Genomic DNA, 18,959 nt, shown 5'->3' with positions numbered 1-18,959 from the left:
ACTATTACAGATAATTAGTTACACTCATTATTTTTTTGAAAAAAAAAATCCTAAAAATTTCGTGTTCGATCAAACACTGTACATATCACATCATGTGAAATGGAAGTACACAATATAATCAAATGAAGGTCTAGTTGAGCTATAGCTTCCTTCTCAACAGTAGACAATAGGCATAGCTGATGCTGAATGAATGGTTCATAACAGAACTGGTCCAACTAAAAACATCAAATTACCAAACAGTTTTCTTGTTACAGAGGGGACCAAATAATTTATTTCATTCTTTACTTTTAACCTTTTAGGTAGTTAAATCAACTAACTAAAACACATCTTAAAGATCAAAACAACCTCAATCTCATCTTTGTATCTTCTATTTACTTCAAAAACAAGGTTAAAATTGTGGACTTCTATTACTATATATATACACAGTATATACAAGTGCAATGAACATAAACATTCACTAAAAAACATATACACTAAATAATCCCTATACTGTTATCCCTGCATGACTTTGTTTGCGAACCAAATGATCATTCTCCAAGTTTCTTACCTGTTTAGATTAGAGGGATGCACGGGAGACTGTCAATGCCAAACATTAAACTGGCATCGCTTGCTCATACAGTAAAGAATGCCCGCATGGAGAAGAAAAGATGGAGGGAATGCATCACATTCTTTAACTTGCAATGAAGTTAGGATTTGGATTGAGGAATGTCAAAGCTCACAAAGGACAATCTGATGCCACAATGAAAGAGAAGCAGCACATTGTGATAGGTGCAGAATGAAATGGTGATAACAAGAATCAATTTGCTTTAAGGTGAAGGATTACCGCGTTCTTGATGCCCTTTTGGTTTATGAGTAGTGTGTTCTGCTTCCCTTCTGTAGATAACCAAATAATCAACATAACTCCTGCTATAGACTATGGACTTGTAGGATCCTTAATATAGTCCGTCCTCACAAATTGCTAAACTAAAGCAACTACAAAGCCCAGTCGTAGAGTAATATGAATCTGTACATAATGGTACAACAAGCCAATTCTGATCTACTGGCAAGAGTAAGATACCCATAGACAAAGAAATGTGCTACCATCTTTCGTCTCCAAACCAGTTGTTCTTCTCCTTTGGCCCAGTAGGGCCTTCCTCCTTAAACAGTTCCATTGGCAGCTTATCAAAAATACTCTGTACTGAATTTCGAACCATTATTGGCAAGCGATTAACAATTTTCTCAAGCTCCTTTCTTGAGTCATAAATAATGGTTGGACCCCACTCTCTCATATATTGTAACCAACATGGCTCACTAACAGCTTCATGTCCGAGATACTGTGCTGCAATAATTTCATACTGGGTACTTGAATCTACATAGAGATTACTACGTGCAACATCATTTCTAATTCCAATCCCTAGTTTTGAGGACCCTTGAATGTAAGTTCCAGGATGAGGAAAGCTAGCATGGCCACCCTTTGATGAATAAACAATAGCTTTATTTCCTGCAATGAACTCTAAATCATAAGCATCCACCCATTCACCACCACTGTGTTGAGAAAAATAGATACTCCACAACTCTCCTGTGCAATTGCTCACTCGGAGAGTGAAATGCTCCCAATCACCTACATGCTGACCGACTTTGCTTAGAGGAACATTCACTACTCCTACCTTTAGAGTAGCTGGCCCATTGAAGGGGCAAAAAATCCACATTGCAAGATCTGTGAAAGTACCACCTAAGGCTGGCTTAACATGAACATAAAGTTTTGCACTCTCTAAATTTCCAAATATGACAATATCCCTGCGGGCATCGCTAGGCAAATCAATCCAACATTGGCCATCGTTTGTCCCACCACCAGGTAAATTGGAACCTTCAGGCTCAATGGGCTTAGCAACTGAATCGCCTCTTGTATAGAGCATTGCGCCATTGTCAAGGAACCATTGTACAGAAGATGGAAGATAGGTCTCGCTGGGATGAAAAAACAAAGTAGGACCATAGTGCCTAATGATTGCATGAATCTGATCAAGGTTTGGCATTGCTTGTAGACTCGTATCGAAGTTCTTTAGGCATGCGATGTTTAACTCTTGCCCTGTGCTCCAATAGCTACTGCAGAAAAAGGTACCAACTGAAATACCTTTACCATGAATTCCTCTATGCCGCGGTCTTATGCTCCAAATTGCCAGTACTTCTGAAAGCACAGAGCTGGTTTTAAGTATCAAGCGGTAAGTTTCACATTCATCAGTGAGGTCACCTCGAACACAGTTGACTTCCCCTAACTCAGGTTTAACAGGCTTAGTAGTCACAATGAACCCCAGGGATTTATAACCTTCAGGTGGTTGAGGTAACCAGAAGTAACCGGATCCATCGAAATTATCTTCAGTTCCATCATTAGAACTCCAGACTAACGTGTAATCAAGGGGATTCTGGAGCGCAGGCAAACAAGGATTTCCACTGCAATGATCTTCTGCCTCAGGTTTAGCCACTTCCCGAGCAACAAGCACAAACCCTCGTAGAGGCTTCTTGTTAGATTGGCAGTAGTGGCCAAGGCTGAAAAATCCATCAGGCACCCCCCTTGGCTTATAAAAGCTAACACCCTGTTTCCGATCTTGTGACAAATTACAACCCCAGACAAAGTCAAACTTGCTGATTTTATGAACCTCCAGTTCCCCTAGTTTAATTGTACCACTAGCGAATCCTGTACCAGAACATCCTGAGACAGTGGCAGAGAGCAGGAAAAAAATTGAAATTAGAGGTGTTCTTCTCTTAATTAATTTTCAATAAAGGAATTAATATAGGTTTGTATGCAATCCGCTAACATGATTCTAACGACTAACAGTCTATTGGGATACAGTTCTGATTCGACAACCCATAAACAGACACATCATATCAAACGACTGAGAAAACTAATGCATGTCCAAGAACCTAGACAATCTTCTCCAAGAAAAAGAAGGAAATTGAATGACAAACTCTTACATTTAACCCACAAGAGTCGTTTGATCACAATGAAAACTTAGAAGCTGAACAAGTAACTCATTTAGAACATGAGATAATTAGCTTTGGTCTCAAATAACAACAAAGAATCATAAACTATCCAATACAAACTTATCCCAACTCGTAAGAATTTCATTTAGTGGATTCAAGTTGAAAATTGTGATTTCCAAGTTTCGTGATAACGGATCCAGCAAATTGCCAAATCAGTCTGCAAAGTTATTTCAAGTCTTCTTCGAGTGGCAAAACACCTCTTGTCAGATAAGAATGAAAGTACAACATAGAGGACAGGAAGAGAGGAAAATTGAAGTGAAACTTAATCAGTTGAACAAGAAATTGTCAGGAAACAACTTCCTGCTTTAATATATGGAAGTTAATCATGAAGGAAAACCAAGATAAATCTTGAAACCAGTATTACATAAGATTTTACAGATCAAACAAAGTATGTGGAACTTTCAGAAGGTATTCACAATTCAGAAATTTGTGGTAATTTCAATTTCTTGTAGAACAAAATAACATCAGGAAGTTTCCATTTTACTGCTCATTATCCCTGTGCCTATCAATCAAAAAAGCTACAGTAGCATCTTCGCAGACTAGTGTACTTCAATGACAACTCTATGTATTGAAACTTGTAGAGCCCTTGTACGAAGGGGCAAATAGAATTAAAAGCATAAAATTTAATGCAAAAGAGAAACTACCAGTTAAGAATGATTCACACTCAATAACATGCTTGGAAATCACAACAAAGATTAGAAAATCTTTTCTTTACAGTGCTAAAAGAATCAGCCGTGGATACCAACTCATTCATATTTCACTACAAGGCACAAGCAATAGCATACACTCTTCTCTCTTCTTTTAAGAAGGCATTTAAACAATTAAAAATAAAAAGACAAAGGACCCTAACATAGTCACGATATTTGGATGAAAAATATTGCAGACATGCCACTATAAGTGTGTAATTTCCAGTTTTGCTGGAAACATAGAAGCATTTCAATGTCAATCAGACATTGAGCAAAAAAAGGAGACACCCTAAGCAGTTGTGGCAGAGCCCGAATTGTCACGGTTCCAATATATGAAAAAGTAAACACACAAAGAAGTCCAAGAAAAATAATCTTAACCATATATAAACCGTCTACTTTTCCATCAAAGAGGGTTTGGATGAACCCCTTGACCCTTATTAGCTCCACCCCTGCTGAGCAGAAAGTGAGAAAGTGAGACACCCTGAGCTAGTGTCGGAGCCAGGATTTTCGCTTAGAGTTTCGAAATATGAAAAAGTAAACACATGTAGGGTATAAACAATATAACTTTCCATGGAACCCTTGTTAGCTCCGCCCCTGCTGAGCAGTTATGAATAAAAAGACATTCTTTTCAATGCAAGAGCAATGATAGGCACAATTACTATAAAAAAAAAGTGGCAACAGATAAAACCCCACATGTTAAATCTAATTATCCAAGTAACCCTTTTAACATTGGCAACAAAAGATGATTTTGCATACCTTGAGGCCATTGAGGAATGGGTTCTGGGAGAAGAAAAGTATCAGGTTCTCGGGAAGAAAGATCTGAAATTTTGCTCCAACGGAAGCATTTGCATCCAAACATTTTTTTTTCCTCAAATCAATTGTGAAATTCAAAACTAAAATTTAGCATCTCTATAAGAATCAAGAATACCCAATTCTTCTTCCTTCCTGGGAATCAATTCTTGCGTGTTTTGGTAGAAAAATAGTGGACGATGAATGACGACGTCAATTGTTGTTTTCGACTCATATCCAACATTCGTTTATGGGTTATTATGATAAAATTGGCCCATCTCGCTAGCCTCATTTAATTTGGAGAAAACGACTTAAACTTAAAGTGAATTATTATTTTAACATCGTAATTATTGATAGATTTAAAAATATTCATTTAATTGATTAAATAATTGGCTTAATCCATCGGTGGTCCCTTAAAATTGGCATTAATTTTCATTTAGACATCTTAACTGGACTTTGTTCATTTTAGACATCTTGTGTAAGGTCATGATATGTCATTTTAACACTTTTTGTTACATTCAGTAAAAATATGATCGTGAGTGTGTTCCACTCGTGAATGATGTCTAAAGTGTCAAATTAAATGAGGACACTTGTCATTTTGTTCAAAATAATTCTTAAATAATAAACTATCAATTATATATAAAAAAAAGATGGCCAATGGATCGATGACACGTGGCATCTTTTTTCCAAATAATAACAAAATAAAAAGATTTAATCACCTTAAAAATCTTTAAAAGAAGCATCTCCCACCCCACCCCATCGTCTTCTCCAACGTTGCAGAAACAAGCACAGTAGCACACACCCCTTAATCTTCTACCATATACCCGAAATTTTCTCTATCTTTTTTACTTAAATATTGTTCAATCCTTCTATGGTATAACTTTGGTGAACTTGTGTAACTCAATTTTTTTCAAATAAATGCAGCTCCACAAATTTTATTGCTAAAAGAAAATTCTACAGATTTTANTTAAAGTTGGCATTAATTTTCATTTAGACATCTTAACTAGACTTTGTTCATTTTAGACATCTCGTGTAAGGTCATGATATGTCATTTTAACACTTTTTTTTACATTCAGCAAAAATATGATCGTGAGTGTGTTCCACTCGTGAATGATGTCTAAAGTGTCAAATTAAATGAGGACACTTGTCATTTTGTTCAAAATAATTCTTAAATAATAAACTATCAATTATATAAAAAAAAATGGCCAATGGATCGATGACACGTGGCATCTTTTTTTTCCAAATAATAACAAAAAAAAGATTTAATCACCTTAAAAAATCTTTAAAAGAAGCATCTCCCACCCCACCCCACCCCCACCCCATCGTCTTCTCCAACGTTGCAGAAATAAGCACAGTAGCACACACCCCTTAATCTTCTACCATATACCCGAAATTTTCTCTATCTGTTTTACTTAAATATTGTTCAATCCTTCTATGGTATAACTTTGGTGAACTTGTGTAACTCAATTTTTTTCAAATAAATGCAGCTCCACAAATTTTATTGCTAAAAGAAAATTCTACAGATTTTATTGCTAAAAAGAATAAATCTAAGATCCAATGAACTTTTAAAAATACAAATGTGTACGTGTTCATATCACATTGTTAAGTTCCTTTTAATGAGATTATCTCATTTTTTTAGTGACTTTTTATTCATCCCCAACTTTTCATTTGTTTTCTTCAAATTTCAATTTTTTTTTCTCAAATTAAATTGAGGAAGAAGGGCATCATCCTTGGGAAATCTTGGGGAAAAACTCTGTCGTTTGGAATTAGATTCCTCGTTTGTGGCAGCATCAAATATATTTCACCATGGAAGAAGTTCAAGCTTGAGAAAATGGTGGTTAAAAAAAGGGGAAGAAGAAGGAAATATAAAATAAAAATTGGCTAAAAAAGAGTTTGACGCGTGGTTAATTAGTGGGTCACACTCACTATGCTATATCAACAAAAAGTGTCAAAATGACACATCAGGACTTTACATGAGGTGTCTAAAATAAACAAAGTCTAGTTTAGGTGTCTAAGTGAAAGTTGATGTCAACTTTAAGAGGTCACCGATGGGTTAAGCATAAATAATTTAAAAACATCCTTCTTAATGCTGAAATTTAATAATTAAAAAGCCACTTAAGATACATCATACAAGACATTATAAACAAAAGAGTTTAAAAGGTAGCAATTCATACAAAAGAGTTTGACAAAAGCGGAAGTCTAAGCATAAGTCTCAAAGTCATCTATTACATCATAAAGAAATTGATTGAGATGTAACCCATACATCACATACAAAGTTGGAAAACAGAAATGACATGAAAGCAATAAAATGCTCTTGGCCCTCGAATCATGAGGACTCACCAATCTTCAAAAGCCCAAAAGAAGCAACTAGCCACGAGTATGGGGAATATTAGCGTTGGACCCTACATTAGTGAAATAATGTAGACACAAGTATGCATTAGTACATGAAATGTACTAAACATGAGACAATATGCATGATAACATAAGTAACTTAAACTAGTAGATATGATCATAGTGGGACATTTAAAAGCTTTAAAGAAGTGATGACATGAAAATCATGAAAGCATGGTCAAGTATATTAACATAAAGGACATAAGATAAACTTTGAAGAAAACACAGTCATTTTTTGGGATATTAGCTTTAACTGACAATAAGACCATGAGAGCTACATCATGGAATCCGATATATTCCTCATACCTAAAGAAAGGGAAACTACTTGCCAAGGTAGAATCTGTACATATCATCATTTGCTAAAGTGGATTCACTAGCTAGGTCATTTAAAACAATCATACGGGGGCACGTAGTTTGGGACTAGAGGTTGCTACTAGAGACTACCTTATTTGAGTGTAGCACCCCGTATTCAAAAAGACCAAATAACAACTTTTTAGACCTTCCGGGTGTCATCCACGAAGGGCCAACCATGGCCCATGGTGTGGGCCACGAACCGTAGGTGGGTCCGTAGATTGACCCCTCAGAAATGGTCCAGGCATGGATCACGGTGGCACTTACAGACTGTAGGTGGGACCACACCCTGTGGTCTAGTGGCTGTCGACTGGCCAAAAGTCTCTGATCAGACCACGATTGTGCAGGACGGACCGTAGGTCTATCCACGGTCCGTCGATGGTGGGGTCGTGGGTCACTGTTTGGCAGTTATTTTCAGGGACAGTTGGGCCTTTTCCTAATTAATTAATTCTTATACGATGTCGTTTTTCCTACATTTAGAACCCCTATATAAGTCTTTTAACCCTCAAATTCACCCTATTTATTTCATTCTTCCAAATTTCCAAAAGAAAACCACTTCCTCTCAAATATTCTCTCTCTAGAAACTTGAAGAAGAAGAAGAAGGATTCACATGGGGTTTCGAGCTAAGGTTTCAATTTCTCCATTGAAGGCTAGAATTTGGAGTTAAGGTATGGTAGTTTTCATCCATGGATTCCTTTCATCCATGGAGTTCCTAAATCTCTCTATTTCAAAAGGTAGAATTCCCCAATTAAGTTAGGGTTTTCATCAATTATCATGGGTTCTCTTTATTATTGATTTAAATGAGTTAATTATGATCTTCTATGCATGAATTGCTGAATTGCAATGTTTTTTAATGATGAATTCCCATATGAACCCATGTGATCCCTATGTTTTCAAGTTATGAACCATATGTTGATGGATTTTGATCTTCAAGGAAGAGTTTTATGAAATTGAGCATGTATTAGTAGTTTTACATAAATTTATGATGAAATCCATATCTAATTCATGTTTTCTAAGAGTTGATGATTGAAATTGGGTTTTGACCTCAAGGAGGTGAATTATGGACTTATGCATTATTTTATGAAATCTATGCAAATGTTTTAAGGGTGCTTTGAGAGTAAAGTACCAATGATGATGTTGTGTTGTGAAAGGATATTCGTACTAAAACACATACTAGCTTGATGTAAAAGGTTTTCTCACATAGAAATAATTCTTAGGTTGAAAGACTTTCTCACATAATTGAATCAAAGACTAGGAGCTATCTTAATGAAACTAGCTTGAATCGGTCGGCCAAGGGTATCATGAGTAATGAAGTCAAGTAAGAAATGACTAATTCATGGGAATTTATGCTTAGCACCGAGTGGATATTGTATATGAGATGGAAGCCCTCACGTAGTAGAGTCCGAGTTTCCAAAGTGATCTCATGAGACGGAAGTCTTCATGAAGTAAAGTTCGGGTTTCTAGTAGCAATCTCCTTATTCCATAACTATGTGCCCACATAGGTTTATTAGCTAGTGGATCCACTTAAGCTAGAAGTCCAAGGTTCTAACTTAGGCAAGTAGAACAACCTCTTTTCGGTGTGGGGTAGACACAAGATTCCATGGTATAGCTCACATGGTCTCATGTCGGTTAAGGCTATTTCCCACAAGTAATAACGAACTAAGGTTACTCAAGAAGTATCAAGTATGAGTTCAAATATTTTAAAGAAGAAGTTAACTTGCGTTGACCTTGATTTATGACTTATGTTTTATAACTCTTTTATATAATGTTTAACTTGGTCAATGGCATGTCATGAAATGAAATGTCCCTTTTTAGAATGTTTCAAATGTTTTATGCATGGCTATCATACCTGGTACATTGGTTTGTACTAACACATAATCTTGCCTACATTTTCCCCAAATGTAGGGTCCGACAGATAGGTTTTTGAGTCTCGTGGCTAGTTGTTGAGTTTGTGATTTCCCGAGCTTTGGTTAGTTCTCATGCTTCGAGGACAAAGTTATTGTTTCAGTTTCTTTCTTGTATTTCTCTTTTGGACATGATGTATGGGCTAGGCCAAATTTCATTTTATTGTATTAGATGGCTATATTAAGATATGAGTTTAAACTTCCGCTTTTCGTTTTATAAAATATTTTGGACCTGGAATATTGTTTTACTCTTATTATTTTATTTCTTATGTTATGAGAGCTAAGTGGCTTGTATGGAGTCCTTCGGGGTTCTATATGCCATGTAACATCTAGGGGGTATCCCTGGGTCGTGACATTGAGCTTCCACCTGAAAGCCCTCTCGGTGCTATGTCTAAATCCCAACGGAATGGATAAAAATCAAATATCATTTTAAAATAGGAAATGCAATGATCAATACCAATCCACAAAATTTAAGATCAAAACATAGAATAACTTTTTGAACATAATCCAACATAAATGAGAAATTTTTTCTCCAATGTGAATTCATTTGTAAAAAATACCTTTCACAATCATGATCATCATAGTCAATGAAAAATCCTTTTACAATAACATCAATACTTTTCTTTCAAAGCATCATCAACTCATTAACAATAACTTCATGAAAACATGCATATCTTCATAAATCCATAATTCATAGGTTCATCATAGGATCATGGTTGAAAACATAAATTAGGCGTGGGTGATGTTTGCGTAATCAAAACACAACTTTCAATGCAAGTGTCTACGATCGTACAATAGTAAAGTAACCCAACCAAGGGTTGGGGTCGAGTCCCAAGGGAGTGGGCTTGAGAATTAATAGAAAAATAAAATTAAGTTCTAATTAGTGATAGCTTAAAACATTATCGAATATAAACATGTTAAATCTAAGGGGTGACGCAAGCGTCAATTATCAATGGGGGTTTGTGACAAGTAAGCAAAAACAACAAAATGCAAATAGTACTAATCAATGAGAGAAAATTCTTGGGATGTGATAGAAATACGAGATAGACTAAACTATTGGGTACATACTTTTGATAATAAATCTGTTGAATATTTGTGACTAGGCGAGACTATAGTGGGGTAAATTCTCTCTCGAGCAACTTACCCCGAATCAACTCGATTTCTCTCGAACACTGAGTTGCCGCATGAAGAACAACCTCTACCTTAGCCCACTCACTCTCTCAAGCTGAGTGTGTGGGAGAAGGACTAGGGTTCACTCTCTCGAGTTGAACCTCATGTCGACCCAATCCCACTGGCCATCAATTTAGTAGTCTTAGTTTTACGACCTCTCTCTCGAGCAAGCCGAAAACACAAAGGTGAAATCGTATTTGCAACTACAATTTCATTAAGTTCCACCACAACTACTAAACGAAATCACATTTACACAACAAATAAACCATCAACAAGCAAGACCCAACAGATAATCTAACCCATATTCACAGAATCACACCCCAAGAATTAGGTTTTAGCTAGACATGTAAAAGAGATAGAAATTTATACCAATATGAGTTTGCATTCAAATGGGTATGAAGATTTAAGTCTGAAAACAAGCAAAGAGTGAAGAATCCACAAGACCCAAGTCCAAATTCTTGGAGTTGAAACCCTTTGAATCTTCAAGTTCTTCAAACCCTCTCCAAACTTAGAACTCAAAATTCTATGTTAAAAATTTCTATATTAATTAAAAATATGATATTAAGCTACAACTCTCAACGAGTATTTATAGTTTTCAAAAATATGTGCTGCAGCGGATCATTCAGCGTCGTTAGTCGAGATCGTCGATCAACTCGGTGATCCACCCTTTGGTAGGTTTCATCGCTGTCTTGCTCTATCCTTCAGCATCGTTGTGTTTTGGATCATTGGGCGACATAGTACTGCTTCGCAAAACTGCTCGGTGACACGCCGACTGCTTTTTTTCACCGCCGATTTGATCCTTTCTTTCAGGGCTCAGCACAATGGAACAAAAGGCGAGGATAAGACCTTTTGGCAACTCGCCGAATGGGTTCGGCGATTCTCGGATCTTCATTTCTTCGTTCTTTCAGCTGCCTTTGTTCCTTTTTTGCTAAGTAGTGTCCATGCTTTCCCTCAAACTCCAAATACCTGAAACTTAAGGGTTTTTCATCAGATATTGAGATAAAATATGCATTTGAGGACACTAATTCTATCAAAATATAGCCCTAAATGAGTCCAATTTGTGGACTCATCAACACCCCCAACTTAAACTTTTGCTTGTCCTCAAGCAAACTCAAGTTCAGCTGTTCAAAAAGGGAATTTCGAACTGTGCTACACACGACTCAATCATGAATGCACATAACAAGACTCAATTTACTTATGCAAAGATCAAATGTGCACTCAAAGAATCAAGTTGTGACTCACCAATATCAAAGTATCTCATGCTCACAATACTTGCTTAAAATGCAAGTTCAAGCTCAACCAAAATGTTCAAATGCCCTCACACAAGGAATGATTCCATATTCACACACAAATGTTTAATCATTTAAAGTTCCGGAATCAAATGCAACGCTCACCCTCACAAAGAATAACACAATGCATAATTTCACCATAGGTTTGCCCGTATTTTCCAATCAACACTTGCTTCAGCTCACTCAAGATCAATAAGGTCTTTTCAAGGCTTGTAATGGGGTTGAGTGCAAATGTATGATCATTTAGGCTCAGTGACTTTCATTCTCATGAAATGTGGTACTCACAACACTTCCTTTCCTCTTCCTTTATCATTTTCTTTAGTGCTCATAAGTCATCTTATTATTCACTTTCCATGAATTGTTTGGAAACCCCATTTCCTTTGTACTTTATTCCACAACTTTCTTTTCCATTCTTTTTTTATTTTATTTTATATGGAGGGGTTCCATTTTTCTCAAAACCATGGGTAAGAGGAGACTTTCCTTGCACTTCTTGACTTACCCTTATCTTTTCACCACACACCCAACTTAGGCTTTTGGCCTAAGTTGGCTATTCAACTAATCACAACTTCATGAGGATTATGAGTGATGGATAAAGAAAGGTCATTGTTTTCATCAAGTTTCTTCCAAAGAAAGGGAAAGCTCAAGGGGTGTTCAAAAGCGGTTCACACACTCACAAGATAGGTCACAAAAGAGGTATATGTCAAATTGGCTCACACTCTTAGAAGTTGCCTAAGATCATATCAAGAGATAACATCACTTTGTCGACCGGACCAACGGGCAAATTCTAGGATCCATCATGCATAGTTCATAGATAAGCTCATCACACTAGGCATTGACATTATAAGTCAAACAAGACTCCACATTTTCGCTAGTGTGCAATGATCATCACAAGAGACTCGATTCGATACTAGGCTAGTCATAACGAGATGCAAAGAGTTCACATATTGTTTATGCAACTTCATTTGGCCTCATCGTAGCCGCGCATTCATGTTCGTTTGATTGAGAGCACTATTCAAGTCATCGGTATTAATCAGAACCGAAACTCAAATTTTGCAAAAGAACAACCACATTCAACACACGAGAGGTGACAAGTTTTTTTTTCTTTTTTCGGAAGGGTCAAAATCATTTTACAATTTAAAACACGGAGCCACAAACTCAAACCTTTCATGAAAGCAGTATTTAACACAATTATAGCTTACAACTCAAATACATAAGCAAAACACAATTCACGAATAGCACACAAAGGTGGGCCTCACCCCACCACAAATAAAAGCAATTTGTCCTCAAATGCAATTAACACAAAATCCAAAAGTCAAAATAAAGTAAGACAGAGAGGAAGGTAAAGAAAAGATCCTGTCTATAGAGTCTCTCCATATATCTGGGCATCAGTTCCCGATGCCTTACCCTGAGCCTGGGCATCAGTGCCTGAGGTCACCTCAGGGGGAACATCAGTGCCAGCTTCACCAAGGTTTGTTGATTGTGAGTCTGCCAGAAAGACATGCACCGCTCTGCAAAATCCCCTGGCCCATGAAGGAGTATTAGGGTCTAGGGTAATGGTTTTCCTTGCAGGAGTGGGCCTCTTGCCCTTGTCTTTCCTAGTAGTTGTGGATAGTTTCGAAGCTTTTCCTTTCGACGTAACTGCATCTTTCTTTATCGCAATTCCTTTGGACTTCTCTTGAGCTGGCGTTATTCTTTCAGCAGCTTTAGGTTTTGTCATATCTGTAAAATCTCGATGAGAAGTTAGAGAAATATTTGAAAAAGGCACTGATAAACTTTGCTGACTCTTTTGGCGAGTCACTGATATCATTCGGCGTAAGGCTGGCAAACGGACAGGTTTTTGACCGGTCTAGTCCGGTTCTCGTACCGATAAGTCTGGTACCGGTAAGGAACCGATCTTATAAGGTACCGAAACGGAACCCGGTTTTTTATCCGATTGATCCGGTTCGGTAAGAATCGGTTCTGGTCCGGTTGAACCAGTTCAACGGTCTTTTAATTTTTTATTTATTTTTTATTTTTTATTTTTAAGTGAACGTTAAAATTGAGCCGTTTGGCCGGGCCCCAAAACGGCTCAAAACACCCCTGACCCCTCTCTAACCCCTTAACACTATAAATATACCCATATTCTTTTATTTAAATCATAAATTCACAAATTATCTCATTAACATCTTACAAAATCTCTCAATTTTCAATCTCTCATAAATTCATAATTATTATTTTGTGATATTGGCTTGGAGTTCGGATTTTGGAGATTTATTTGAAGTAAATCGAAAGCTTCAATTGGCATCTCTCAATTCCGGCTTTGGTTATACGTCTACTTTTACGTAGACGTTCAGTACATTCGTTCCAACTTTAATTTTTTATTTGTTTATTAATTAAGTAATTTTTTTTTGTTATATTATCTTGCTTGTTTTTCATAATATTAATTATTTTAAACTTGAACATGAATTTGGAAAAATATAGTGGTAAAAGACCAATGTCAAAAAGAAAAAATAATAGGGGTGGAGGAAGTAGTTCTAATTCTAAAAATTTTCCACCTCCTAGATTTAGAATTAATACTAATGATTATACTCATGTTGATGAAACTTCTTTTACACAAGACTCACGACCTATTGAATTTAATTCCAAAAATGAAGTAGATCATGAAACTTTAAAGAGATGTTTTACTAATTTTGAGGAAGAATTAGATGAGGAAGTAGAAATAAATGAGGAAGATGATGAGACCCCTACCCCTACTAGTCCGGCTATCGAATTACCGGAACAAGATGAAGTCCCCTCTGTACCTACTTTTTCAAAGACCGTGGTACGTGTTAAAAGATCTTTAGTATGGAAATTTTTGGTACAAAATGAGGAAAAAACTACAGTTACTTGCACGAAAAGTAAATTGATCATGAAACGTGCAACTACGGGTACACAAGGGGGAACGAGACGACTAAGAATACAAAGTGTAATAAAGAATTAGCTCACCTAGATGATATAGAAAGGGCTAATAGAAATGGAATACCCATACCTGAAAATTCTATGGGAGTTAGAGGTTCTAATATGGTTCAAAGTGTATTAAATATGACTAACCCGGCTAGCCGAAGCACACACCGCACATATAGTAAATAAAAAGATCGTCGAGAATTAGCTAAAATAGTTGCTGTTTGTGGTTTGTCTTTTTCATTTCCTTCACATCCTGGTTTTATTCAGTATATTCGGGAATTGTATAACCCAGATTATGAAGGTATTCCAAGAAGTACAATTAAAAGTGATCTTTTTAAATATCAAAAAGAATATTGTCATTTTCTTCGTTGTTTATTTGTTTATTATGATGGTAGATTATCTATTACTTATGATATGGGACGTAGTCCTAATGGTAATGATTATTTTACAATTACTGTCCATTGGATTGACCATGCATGGAACATGCAAAAACGAATATTAGAATATAAATATGTTGAAGAAACTAAAACCGGTTCTTATATAGCAACAAAAATAAGCTCTATTTTACAATTTTATGGAATATGTGATAAAATAATGAGTGTCACTTTAGATAATGCTTCTAATAATTTAAAAGTAATTGATTATTTAAAATGTAGACTTTTTCCAATTGATAATGATTCTTTTCATATTAAATGCGCTGCACATGTGTATGATTTGATAGTAAAAGATGGTATTTCTCAATTTGGAATTTCTTGTGAAAAAATTAGACTTGCTTGTAATTGGATTTTTAAAGCTGAAATAAAAGCTAGAATTACAGAAGTTAAAAATCGTTGTAAAGAATGTGGACTTGAATATAGAAAAGTTCCAAAAGAAGTATGCACTAGATGAAATTCTTTATTTGAAATGCTTCAAGTTGCTTATATTTATCAAGAGCCGGTACAATTAGTTTTTAATGCTCATAATGCGGACCCGAATTTGAGAATTGGCTATGAAGATTGGGAAAATACAAAAGAACTTATTGAATTTTTAAATGTTTTTTATAAAGCAACAAATGCTGCTTCCGGTCAATATTATCCAACTATTTCTTCTGTTTTAGTAAATATTTGTGCTATTTCATCTGAATTTGCAAAATATAAAGGAAAGATCGATTTGAAGATTCCCTTACTTTTATGATTGAAAAATTCAAAAAATATTTTTTCCTATTCCTCAAATCTATTTGACTGTTACTACTTTCAACCCAAATTACAAATTAAAGGGTGTTGAAAGAATGGTTGAAAAGATTTATGCAAATTTAGAAATTAAAGATGATGAAACTCCTAGTATTGAAGATTGTAAAAGTAGCATATATATAAAAGCTAGAGAGTTATATAATACATATAAATCTATGGAAAAAAAATATTCCAATAGTTGAACCTCCATCTTATAAACCTATAAGTGATGATACGGATGATTGGATGGATGATTATCTTGAGCTTGAATCATCTACTAATAATGATTTTGATCTATATTTCAATCAGGCACGGGAAAAGATTAGGCATGAAGAAGGACAACTTCAAGCTCCAATATTAGTATGGTGGAAGAATCGTGAAAATCAATTTCCGACCCTTGCTAGGATTGTTCGAGATGTGCTAGCGATTCAAGCATCATCGGTCGCTAGTGCGGCGAGATTTATGATTGGACGTCATCAATATTCATTAGCAAATGATAGTTTGGAAATATCGGTGTTGTTTCGAGATTGGGTCAATACCGAAAGAAGAAATACCAGACTATCACAATTAAATAGCCAAATAGAAAACGAAATAGATGAAATATTTGGTGATAATAGTGATGATGGCATGGAAGCAATGGAAGAAGAACGACAAATACAAGTTCCAAAAAATGTTTCTTTTGAAATGATACAAAAGTTACGAAAAGATTTTAAAAAAAATTTCAATTGTTAGTACAATAATTAATATTCAATACCTAGATTATGTACTCTTTGTCTCTTTCTAATATTTGTATTGTACAATTTATTTATTTGAATAAATATACGGCTATTCGCCTTGATTTTCTTTTAAAATAGTCTCTTATATTTAATCCAAGTCATTTTAGAAATTTAATCTTCAACTATTTTAATATTAGTTTAAACTTTAATATAAAATTGAATTTTAAGGTTTAAACTTTAAATTCAATATAAACTTTAAACTTTAAAGTCAATTTTAAACTTTAAATTCAATATAAACTTTAAAATTTAAAGTCAATTTTAAATTTTAAAGTTTAAAGTTTAAACTTAAATTCAATTGAAACTTTAAAGTAACTTTAAAGTTTAAAGTTCTAAATTGATGTTTTTTAATAATATAATTTTATTAATTAATAATATAATATTATATAATAATTAAAGTTAATAATAAAAAAAAATTTATCGGTACACAATGATCCGGTAAGAACCAGTTCCGGTCCGGTCTAAACCGGTTCCTATCCGGTAACTAAGGGACCGGACGGAACCTTTGGAAATTTACGGTAAAACCGGTTCTGGTAAGAGCTAGTTCCAGTAACTAAATCCGGTAACGAGGACCGGTTTCGGTACCGATTCCGATAAAACCGATCCTGTTGATCCGGTCCTGTCCAATTGCCAGTCTTAATTCGGCGATCTAGAGTTCGTCTGTTGAAAGCTACAGTGCACAGAGATCCAGGGGAGTTGGCAAGGGTAAAACGAGACTTTCGGTGAGTCGCCGAAAGTCTTTGGCGACTTTCAACTTCTCGTCGAAAGTCTTTGGCGACTTTCAACTTCTCGCCGAAAGTTACAGAATTAACAACATATTTATCATTAAATTAAAGGCGAGATAGGGACGTTAGGCGAACCGTCGAGTGGTTCGGCGAGCTTGACCCAGCTCGCCAAATGGCTTAACGTACCTATTTTCAACCGACCTTCTTGAATTCAACCCTGTAATCCCTGAAGACAAAATCAAAGTATACACTAGTACGATCAAGGTATGACCCATAGCACCCAAACACAACCCTTTAAATTTTAATCCAGATTAGGGCATACAATCATTGGAATTCAATAGTCAGAATCACTGGAATTCAACAGTCATAACCGGAATGACATTCTTTTGAATGCAAATGTTCTATAAGGGAAAGTAAAAATGGTTTTCTCTTGGTCTTCAGGCGCAATAGATCGTAAAAGGATGCAGGGCATAAAAAAGTATGCGTTAGTACGTGGAATGTACTGAGTAACTAAGGGACACTAGCATAATCATAAAATTTCATAACGAGGATAGTAAAATAAGGTTGCCAAAATCATATGCATAGTGAAAAAAACTAAAGAGAAAATAGTTGGAGTTCCTGTCTCAAAACCATTTGCAGTCTTTCTTCAAAAGCATATATTGAAATTAGTCTATTTCAATAGTCCTGCATAATCATAGTTGTAAATAACATACTTAAAGTGAATCGAGTAGAGTTAAGAGCATACAGTAAGAAAAATGTATAAACTGGGGAGTTTCTTATAACTGACATACACCATGTGAGCTCATGATGTTCAACAACTAACCTAGTTGGGAGGGCTGACCTACACCTTACCAGAGTGTATGCCCATATCATATCTATGTGGATCGACTAGTCTGAGCTTCTCAGGGCTAAATGGTCATCCGACAAGGCGGTAAAACATAATCCTACAGTGGAACGTAGTTATGGGACTTGGATTTTCCAAAACCTATGGCTTCTGAGTACTAAATAGTTGTCCCAAAACAACATTTATTCATATAATGCTCATAGGTATGAAAACCATTTATCAGTTTGAATCATATATGAGACTAAGCTCCAAAGTCATATCCAAAGTAACCTGAATTTAGGTTGAAATTCATATCATAAAAGTCTTCATGATTAAAAGTCATAAATGTTTTAAGGAACCATGGAATCATGCTAAATAAGTACAATAAAGTTTTTAAATCAAAATAAGTACAATAAAGTTTTTAAATCAAAGCGAAATGATGAAACATGAAGTAATGAAGAATACCCTAAGTTCACAAAAAGTCTTTGCTTGGCTTCTAAGAATCTCGAAGAGCTCTTGAAAATAAAAATATTTTAGGTATGAGAGTGAAGATATACTCTCATTGAAGCCTTACGTACCTTATTAGGGAAGCTTGATGGAGAATCTTGAAAGATGAACCCTAGCATTGATGTTTCTTGAAGTTCTTGTGGGTAGAATTTTAGGAGTGAATGAGGGAATTTAATTATGAAAAACTGATTTTTTACGCATTTAGGACTATTTAGAGGACTCCCTAATGATTTTTAGGACAATAATACCCTTATAAAATAAATAATAAGAATTAGAAGTTGGAATTTTATTCCTGCGGACATTGAGGTCCGTATTCACTCTGTATCGCGGAGCCATCGTGGAGCTTCTTCCAGGTCAGAGCGTCTTTTGTAAACTAGTCATAACTTCTTACTCCAAATTTTGA

General features: G+C 35.5%; 1 protein-coding gene across 1 annotated transcript; it reads right to left on the bottom strand.

The window, feature by feature from the left end:
• Positions 1-926: 926 nt before the first annotated feature.
• LOC125870157 (uncharacterized) lies at positions 927-4,746 on the bottom strand. Its single transcript, XM_049550502.1, has 2 exons — positions 4,461-4,746; positions 927-2,686 (listed from the first exon to the last, which is right to left on the bottom strand). Exons 1-2 carry the CDS (start codon positions 4,561-4,563, stop codon positions 1,077-1,079), a joined length of 1,713 nt encoding a protein of 570 aa, XP_049406459.1. The 5' UTR covers positions 4,564-4,746; the 3' UTR covers positions 927-1,076.
• Positions 4,747-18,959: the final 14,213 nt, after the last annotated feature.

The sequence above is a fragment of the Solanum stenotomum genome, chromosome 7 (genome assembly GCF_019186545.1).
Source record: "Solanum stenotomum isolate F172 chromosome 7, ASM1918654v1, whole genome shotgun sequence".
In the NCBI taxonomy this organism is placed as follows: Eukaryota; Viridiplantae; Streptophyta; class Magnoliopsida; order Solanales; family Solanaceae; genus Solanum; species Solanum stenotomum.
Note: the sequence above shows the minus strand (reverse complement) of the source record. Positions and strands in the feature narration are given on the sequence as shown.

Bases quoted from the DNA above. Each gene is read 5' to 3' on its own strand.
- LOC125870157 (XM_049550502.1), bottom strand. From the start codon at position 4,563: ATGTTTGGATGCAAATGCTTCCGTTGGAGCAAAATTTCAGATCTTTCT. The intron at 2,687-4,460 runs GTATGCAAAATC...CCACTGTCTCAG, and splicing joins CATTCCTCAATGGCCTCAAG to GATGTTCTGGTACAGGATTC.